Source organism: Ischnura elegans, chromosome 8 (assembly GCF_921293095.1).
Source record: "Ischnura elegans chromosome 8, ioIscEleg1.1, whole genome shotgun sequence".
Taxonomy (NCBI): Eukaryota; Metazoa; Arthropoda; class Insecta; order Odonata; family Coenagrionidae; genus Ischnura; species Ischnura elegans.
Window position 1 is genome coordinate 94,066,468 of NC_060253.1, and position 10,081 is coordinate 94,076,548.

The window sequence follows — 10,081 nt, forward strand, 5'->3', positions numbered from 1 at the left end:
TCATTTACCCTCACCTTCGTTATATTAACCTATTCTTTCTTCCTATTAACCTATTCTTTCTTCCTATGAACATATTCTTCTTTAAGTCTTTCTATAAACTTCAGAACCTTTTTGCAAGATAAATTTAAGGCTAATGTGCCTCCCTAAAATAACTCTAGTTTTTTTCTTTGTTGGTAGTGGAATGGGAACTGCCCTCACAAAATTCTTCATACATGACCTGTCCTCATAAATCCAACCATCTAGTTCAAAAACTCTCTCCCTCCAGCCTTTCCTAAATTCTTCAGAAGCTGGCATGGGGTCCACGCCTACCGCTATTCCTTGCCTTCATATTCTAAAACATTCTCTTGCTTTCCACAACTTCAATCTCCAGTCCAAAATTATTCATATTCCATCATGCTTTCCTGCAATAAAATGCTATGAAAAGGCCATTAGTTCCACAAACCCTTTGTCGCTATGGAAGAAAGAGAAAACCAGTGACCTGAACCTGTCTGCCTCACATCTTCCAGGAGAAAGTATGAAAAACACCATTGAGGAAAAGTCATTTTGCTTGACTGGAATCCCAGTCAGTGTGGAGAAATTGGCATTAGTTAAGCATTGCCTCATATGCAAATAGCCAGTTAACTTCAACAAATCCAAGGTGCTTAGCCATAGGCGGATCTAGGGAGGGGGGGGGGGGCACGGAGGCATGTGCACCCCCCAGACCCTTAAAGATATGTGAGATTTTTAATACGGTCCCATTATCATTGCATCCATTTTGTATTATGAGGTAGCCTTGTGCACTTCCCAGAACAAATCCTGGATACAGCCTTGCTTGTGCCCCCCCAATCCTGGATCCGCCCCTGTGCTTAGGCAAGCCACTGACTTTTGAGTCAATTACCCTAAGTCAGCAGCACCAAAAAAATGCACCCTCAATCAGGGGCACAGTCAGGAATTAAGGCGAGGGGGGATTTTAGACACAACTAATACTGGGAGGTCTGAAGGGTATGAAATACCCGCTAGGGTAAGCAGGAGTTGTGGGGGCCCTCCCTCAGAAAAGTTTTAAGATAAATGGTTCAAGATGGTGAGTTTTATGATCTTCAGAGGGATATTTTATTAATCGTCACACTATTCTGTAAGCAATATTAACCCAATTAAGTAAAATGGATTTAACTTAAAATTTAAATTTCATTTTAAAAATTTCTCTGAGCTGTTAGGGGGTTTTATCCCCCAAAACCCCTATTTGCTGCGCAACTTCCCTCAATATCAGATATTTCCATAATACATGTTTCATTATTCAATTATAAGACAATTCAATTATAAGACAATTTATTTAAGGAGGTATTTGTGTTATCAAATTTATAACCATTGCATATGCTGAAATTAATTCATACACATCACTTTGTGAATTTTTCTCTGAGTTTCATTGCATGCATGTTTCCCGATCATGATGATTAGACCATATTATCTACTGATCAATATTATTATTCCTTCTGCAGGTGGTTAGCTGCATTAGAGTATTCCATAGACCGTTGGATAAAGGTTGGCTGAAGGAATTTCATAAAGTGAATAAGGCTGATAATTGAATTGCTCTTTTTGGAGTAAAATATGAAATAATCTGAAGCTGAAGAAAAATTTATAAACTGAGCATGCCAAAGACTGCCATGGTGACCTTTCATCATGAACACACATGATCATCCCAGTGATAATTGCATCCTCCTCAAATCCCTCCCAAAGTGTCATACTCATCAAATATATGTGCAAGAGATAAAAAGATCATGATTTGAAGAAGATTCTGCTCACTACTTACCCCAAGATTCCTCAGTACGGTTATTCAAGAAGGTATTTCAAAATATCAATATCAATGTTGAACATGTTTTTAGAGTTTAAAATTTATTTTGAAATTGTGAAATCAAAAGAATAAGATTAATCGTAGAATTTTAAGAAACGAGATTTAAATGATGCATCGTTCATGTTGTCCGGGCTTATTAAATTGGAATTATATATTTTATGGGTCCCAGGTGAGAAAACAGATGCAACTATGTCTGTATTGGCTAGTGTGGTATTAAATTTACTTTAATTCAAGGCTCTTAAACTCTTTATGTTACATAAATTTTCAAATACGGTTCTTTTGCTATTACCTCTGGCATGAATTTTCATCAAGCATACGCAGAATCTCCAAAAATTTGGTGATTTGTGTAAATGGTTCACATAATTGTTTTTCGTATGCTTGAATAATCAAGTGATGCTAATTGACACTATGACAAACTACCAAGTTTGCATTTGTATGCTACCCAACACGGCCTGCCATTCAAATCCCAAATAGGTAAATATATTGGAGTTATGCCATTAAATCACAAAGTTTTAGAGAAGCGGCTAGTTTGGCTCTGCAACATAATCTAGAAAATTGATATAGACTTGTCAGCATTGGTATTTTGTCAGAGGTTGTTGAGCTAAATGGCCTATAAGCTCTTGCTTTTGTTTTGACTCAGTCTTGTTATACATACTTGAGAAAAATAACCTCACAAATGGGTCATCAATCCTATTTTATGAGAGAAAAGTTGAAATAATATTTTCTGCAATACATATATAGACATTACTTCCAATTACTAGTGATATGATGGAGGATTAAATGCTTGAAGGAAAAGAAATTAAATTTTTGCCGGTACACATCCATTTTTGGCAAACTTAATACCTCCTTGACCAATACCACATAGTGTGACTTTATTTTTAAGTCCTGTAAATATGTGATAATTAATATCAACAGGAAAGCATTAGCTTGATTGTGTAATACACATATACATCTGCTTAGAATCCTCAGGGATTCATAGAAGAATTCAATTTTGGGATCTGAACATCAGGGGTTCCATAAATATTTATTAGTGACTGTTCACAGCCTATTGCTGTCATGTGCTTTTAATCAGAATGAGAGACGGAGTGAAGCATGTGATGGATTAGCTGAAATATTCTAAAATACAGCAAGTACAGTATATTTGTTGTAAACTCACTTCCAACACTCCTAAGCTCAAGAAGTAATGACTTACACCCATCAATTTTCTTGCCCAAGGTGCAAGTGAAGAGAGAATATTGCCATGTCATGTAATAAAATGTGAAGTGACACTGATTAGTTCCGAGAATAAACATATGTGTGTCTATGTTTAAGATAGCTTCAAGTTAAACTGTGGTGATATTAGTGTATGGTTTGTAAAAAAAATGAAGTTGATTAGCTGGTTGAATACTTGATGAATATTTCAGTCCATTGTTATGGTGCTTTAATTGCATAGATGGTCCTAATTGCTTCAATGACTGACCCAGGCCTTTTGGAAAATTGTATTTTTTCTTTTCATTTTAATCAGAATACCAGTCAATTATAACAATTTGCATGCATGACAGAACGTAATGCTTTCATGACTTATCATTTCATTTTTAATCATTTTGCCATCCAGGAAGTCCAAGAAAAATATAAAAATAATCAGATATTCACTGATTTTGTGATAATATGAGACCTTCATCTCACCAAAGTTGCTGAATAAAAATGTAACTCATGTACTAATTGGAAAACCTTATATGTTGTTGATGAGGAAAGATTCTATTAATTGTTAGGAATGGAATATTCTATGTAGAAGGGGAAATATGTATGTCAGCCTTTTAATAACAAAATCCATAACCTGAGTTAACTTTTACGATGGGCTTTAAAATTGTATCAAGGAGTGAGAAATTGGTAAAGTAATCTCATGTGATGAAGAACTAGATTTTTAAGAGAGTGCTTATAGGTTTTTCTTCTATTCCTTATAAAGAATTACCTCATTATTTGAAATCACAAGCAGTTTTCTGTGTCAAAGGGGACAGCTACTTTCGTTTGACTGAATAAAAACTTCTCACCGGGTCTAGAGTTAAGCTGGTAATATTTTAAATAGCAACCTTACTATCATCCTCAAACTGTTGATGAACCATGTCTGACACATAAAAATGTTTTCCCATTTTGAGCAAGGTTAAAGATCCGCGATGACTGGCTTTCTTCTTACAACTCAGATGACTTCATTCCCCAAAATTTTTTTTTGTTAACAGACTGTGCCTATGTCTGCAGTCAAAATGTCAGGCATCATGGATCCTTAAACTGGCTTAAAAACTGGGAAGCATTCTTATATGTGATCCTGTGCGAGGAATCAAGTCTTACTTCAGAGTCTGGCATTTGTGCCAAAGAGGAAAGTTTTCATATTAAATAGTTGCAGTTCAACTTGGTTCATTCAATCCTTTCAATTGGAAAGTACTACATTCACCATAGGTATCTTCAGCTCAATCTTAGAGGCAAGAAAATACAGCTCATAATTTTGATTTCTGACTAGTTTTACCTTAATAACTGCTTTGATAGTTGAGTAATCAGTGCAACAGTCAGTGCATTTCATTGGTCCTCCATGCAGCATACTGTTTTGGGGTGAATAAAAGCTTCACCAAGTTTCTTTGTGATTTGGAAAACAACTGAAGGCAATATGTTGAAAGAATTCAGTCTCATGTCCTGACAATGAATTACAAAGTTGTAACCGATGGTAGGTAGATACACCTCTTCATACACTTCAACATTGAGACAGTTTGTCCCAATATAAACCCAGACCACTTACCTCTATCATAATGTCCAAATTCTTACCAGAGAAGCATCTGCATGACCAAGTTTTCAACTAACTGTTTCAGGTTGCCAAAAAGTAGCGCAACTCCTGAGGAGTGTGCTGAGCAAGCTCTTCATGCAGAAGCTTTGAAGGTCACACCAATATTTTGCTCCTGCAATGCATATCTACTGTTTTCATGATTTAAGGTTCGAAGCAATAGTCTTTCTTTGGTTGACATAGCTAATGGTACATCAACAATATGTAGTAATCTGTTGCACACTCCACTGTATGAAGAAAGAATTGGCTTCAATTATACCATTTCAGAGAGGAATGTAATGTCTGTATAATCACTAATCATGTCAATCCTAGTTTTCAATTCATTTGTCATGAGGAAAAGGATCAAATTTTTCATATTGCTACATTATTCTTTACATTTATGCAAGTAATTTTATATTTATTCATGTAATCAGACTGCCTAAAATTAAGCAAAGCCTCAAGGCAAATTGCTTTTATATATTATTTGTCATTCTTTGCACCTAATGCTCTCAAACAATCCATATGGTATGGGCCTCATTTATATATAGCCCACAGCATTTTTTCCCCAGTAACTCCTCTAAGTTTGATTAAACAGTAAAACGGTACAAAAATAGGATATTTTATGCAAGCGCAATCCACACCCTTTGCACCCTCTTCTTCGTATTAATTTGTGTTGTCCTTATGGCATCTCAAATGTGATGGTACTTTTGTATTGACAAAATACAAAGAAACTGAGCAATTTTGACCTAATTTTTCATCAATCTCAATTTTTTCAATAATACTATCATTAAAAATATGTTTATTATTTACTTAAATTAATGTAATTTTCACTTCGAACTTATTGTATATTTAATTTGTGTTCTACATTTTACAACCCTCATTTAAAATTGAATATTCTGATTATTTTGATCCCAGCCATTAAAACTTATGAAGTATGAAATTTTATTAGCACAAGAAGTGAATGAATTAAATTAATGCAAGAAGAAAAAGAGAAAAATCAGAATCAGTATTTTATTTCCCATTGCTCGCCTTACTTATGAAGAGGCATAATTATACATCTCCTGAGGTATACAAAAGCTCTTCGATACATGTATTCGTGCATTAGCATATGTCACTGTATGATAGGTCATACAAATATGAGAGATTCATGATACTATTGAGATAGTTTAAGAAATACCATGAATATTGACTACATAGTGACTATGGTAATTATGCATGCATTGTCAAGGTCTACTCATTCCTAATGAAATTTACTCAATAGGGGTTGTGCCTCACTATCTATAATTTGGACTTAATTAATTTGCTCTATATTAATCTATTTAATTGTTCATAATTTATTTTTGCAGCAAACTTGTTTACTATCATAATAGGAGGGATTGATTTAACATCAAAAATTATTTTGATGTGAGTGTTGAATGACTTTGTCTTTACATCATGAAGAATGAAAATTTGAATCAATAAGCCTACATATTTTGGATAACAACTGGAGACTCGATGGTCCATCAAAAAAATCAATGTATAATTTAACTTGTTTAACTAGGTCATGAATGTACATTATGTTTCAGGGTCATAGCAAACTACTAAAATATTAATAACAAATAATATATGAGTATATATACACAACTAGCCATGAGAGAAAGAACGATATAAGGAATTTTGTATGTATATGTTGTCAATGAACACAGTGTTCTTCGTTCGCACAAAAATTTTGTCATTTTGACAGGGATGTATAGTGTTAAGCAATTGATAATTTTAGATAGATGATAAAGAGGAAATACCAATGGAAATGGGTTTTATGTACTCAATTTTCATTATAAAGTTTTTAATAAAATGTTCCAAGGGAGATATTTTCACTTTATTGAGACTTGATGTATGCTGCATTTCAAATACATAGTTACCTCTTCAGCCTTATCTACACTTATATTAAGAGTTATAAGCTACCGTAGCAGAGGAGAATGGTGGCTAAGCAGATGGAACAATCGGCTACTGACAGGAGGGCCCTGGGATCAAATCCTAAGTGGAGACTTCAGATATCCCTAAAAGAAAATCCTTTAATACCGAGGTGGCCCAGGAAAAGGAACTGGCCTCCTTCCCTGAATGTGTGAATATTACGCGACCATGGCTGTCTGTTTACCCTCACCTATCCCAATAAACTTCTACATCTCTCATATATTGAAAGATTCACATGCCATTTTCTGCTGATGTTTTTTGCCCTTGAGATCACCTGCGTTCCTTCAAAGGTTTGGGTAAGCACATTTCACAGATATTCAACTAATTGGCCGTACTGCTTTTACTCAGCTTTTTTTTACAGCAGAATGCGCAAGCCCAGTGCATGAGAAACAACTCAGCAAAAGCATAAAGTATGAGAAATCTCTCATATACCACATCCATGAGTATAAACTTTTACTCCTGACCTAGGTTTCAATGTTGCTGCATCATCCATGGGCGTACCCAGCGAGGGGTACGCTTCATGCCCCTGTACTCTATGCAACTCTAAATAATATGAACTTCTGATATTATGTGCAGCTTATTTAGATTGTTAATAGTTAGCTTTCACACTGGTTCTTTATTATACTTAATTCCTCCATCAAAAATTCCCAAATCATTATTGAAATTTATTCTCTGCCCTTAGAAGTGGATTTGGTTGACGCTGCTGAGTTAAGCTACCAAGGAAGTATTTCATGAATAATGTAGCTGTACCAATTCATAATATTAAATGATAGAATTCAAATGGAAGACAAGATCTAAACATACTTGATTGTCTGCTTATGTTTGATATGGAGACTTTTCTGTTGCATGGAATAAAAGACTTTCTCAATTATTGAGATTTTCAGCGTAATCAATAACACAGCTTTAAAGTGGTCGCCTCATCATAACATTTGATGGTTGGCTTTGTACGGATGCCCAAAACTTACCACCTAGCCTTATCCAAGAGCTTGCTATTATCCATTTGAGTTCTTTTGTGGTTGTACAACTTCATGGCAAGGTAAGGTTTACGGAAAAATTCTTCAAGCATACAATTTTCATTGCTTTTGCATGCAATTCTTATTCTAACCTCTTCAAGATACAATGGTTAAAGTATAGAAGCAACAATCCTACTTCCTAATAATATTCTATTCCTCCAGTGATAATTTTTCTAGCATCTACAGGACAGAAAGTCTATCAGTAGGTGAAAACAATCCCTCGGGAAATAACCTTTTCCACTGCTATTTGTCTTTGATTATTAAAAATTAACGCATGTACATTGCAAGATTGGTCCCTGAATGCAAATTATGAATTATATTTTCTGTTTTCCCAATGAAACTTAGCTTTCCTTCTAGTCCAGAATTTTTTACTTGATTGGCAGAAAATTATTGTGAACCAGATACTGATGGTATCCATAGCTGACACCTAGGTACTTGCAAATTTATTCAACCAACAGATTTATGATTAGTCGACGACTGGAGGAACAGCTTTCTCTCGAAAATCACAATGAGAACCTTTACAAAACACCATATGAGCATTATCATCTGGGAGCTGATGCGGTTTAGTTGTCTTGTCTTGCTCCTGCCTGACTATAGATCTTCCAAAGTACAGGCCTTCTGACAAAGCAATAGAGGTTCCCAGAATTGTAATGCTCCTTGTATTTTATTCTCACCGTGGAGATACAAGCTCCAAAAATCGCAGATTTTTGCCTTTGTGACAACAGATTCGCTCTAAAAAGGGAATTTTTAAGGCCGGCTATTAGTGTCGTATGTTATGTCAGGAGGTATTCCTGTAAATGGTGTCATTAGAATTTGTTTATGTTTTTGTACACCTTCAGCAGCTTTCAAGGTAGTTGACTGCCCACTGAACCGCACTGGCTTATCATCCATTATTTCAACGGCAGGCTAGTCATAATGATCCCTCCCATAATCCTCTTTTTGCTGGTCACCATGCCAGCCAAAAGCAAACAGAGAATTGTGAAGGAGAGTTAGCTGTCGTTCAACAACAGCAACAGCTCAAGTCAAGTTGGGCAAGTTACAGGGATACCTCCTTATGTGTTATTCTCGCTGTGGTGATACAAGCCTCTAAAATCGTAGATTTTCGCCCCTGAGAGGTCAAATTTTCTCTAAAATGGACATTATTAAAGCCGACTATTAGTGTCGTATGTTATATCAGGAGATGTGCTCGTAAAAGAATTTGTTTACGTTTCTCCTCCCCTTCTGCGGTTTTCGTGGTTGTTGACTACTCATTGAAAACCTGCCTCATCTTCCCTCCTATGAACAGCTGGGAGGTATTCCCAATCACAAACAATTCAAAATACCATTAAAAAAAACTAAATATCAATTCGTCGCAATGGCAACCGTACCAAAAAATCAACCAAAAAATCTAGTTTATTTCCATTGAATATCATGTTTTTCAGACGTTTAAAAGTACAAAATAAAAGCGAAAAAGTTTTAGTCCCATAAGGCTACCATGTTAATTCAAGTCGATATATCTCGAAAACTAATCGACTTTTCAAAGTTTTCAGATTTTTCCTCCCGATGAATTTTTTTACTTTTACATCCAATAAGCTAAATACCAACGCCTATCACCGTTTGGGCTGTGAATTTTGATGAATCAATCAGTGGGTAGTTGAATTGCCGCTCTATATTGATTTCATTTGTAGGTACGCCCTTTAACATACCTTGTTTTATAGTGCATAGCATGCAAACTTTGTACTGTTTTGCTCTCTACACGCTATGCACCATACTTTGCTGTATGTCATTTTTTGAAAGCTAACAATATGCATGAAATTCCAGAGTTTTATTTCTACCCGAGTTGAAAAATTTCACGCACAAACTTTAGTGCAAAACTCATTTTTTGCACGAAACGTGAAAGTTTTTCGCTAGGTGTTTGCTGAAATCATTTAGTAAATTTTATATCAGATTTGTTTCCAGCGACGAGAAGTATTGAACATAAATTTTTAAATTTAATTCGTTCAAAATTTGAATAATAGTCTTGTTTCCAAAATTGCGAAAATAGTTAAATCAGAAAAGTATAGCAAAAAAAATATTGAAAACTTGATGCCGGATTTGATTGAATCAGTCTGCAAAACGTATGTATGTATACTTCTGATTTGATGGTAAAAGTATTAGACTTTTCTCCTTGTAAAGTGGGGCTTGACCTAACTGTGGAACGCTTTAAACCCGTTACATATACAATTAACTTTGTATCCTACTTACATCCAATCAGGGCCGGCCTTAGGGAGGGGCGACCGCCCCGGGCCCCGCGTTTGTGAAAAAAAATTAAAATATATGATAGTTTTGAAAACGCAATTTCAACTATTACTGTATTGTTAAGTCCGTGCTAGACAAAAAAATAATATTATGAAAAAGGAATAATAATGCAGTAATTTTTATTGTGCAATTGCGTTTGTCAGTACAGTACTGTGTCGTGTGAGTGATAACAACGAGTGAGAGAACCTGACATGAGTGAGAGCGGGCGCGGGAATTTTATGAATA

General features: G+C 35.2%; 1 protein-coding gene across 1 annotated transcript in view; it reads left to right on the forward strand.

The window, feature by feature from the left end:
* The window catches only part of LOC124164457, a 392,138-nt gene extending 385,679 nt beyond the window's left edge, over window positions 1-6,459 (forward strand). Inside the window, exon 27 of the mRNA XM_046541783.1 lies at window positions 1,476-6,459. Coding sequence (XP_046397739.1) covers window positions 1,476-1,527 — 52 coding nt within the window. The 3' untranslated portion in view covers window positions 1,528-6,459. The remainder of the gene's footprint in view (window positions 1-1,475) is intronic.
* The last annotated feature ends 3,622 nt before the right edge of the window (window positions 6,460-10,081 follow it).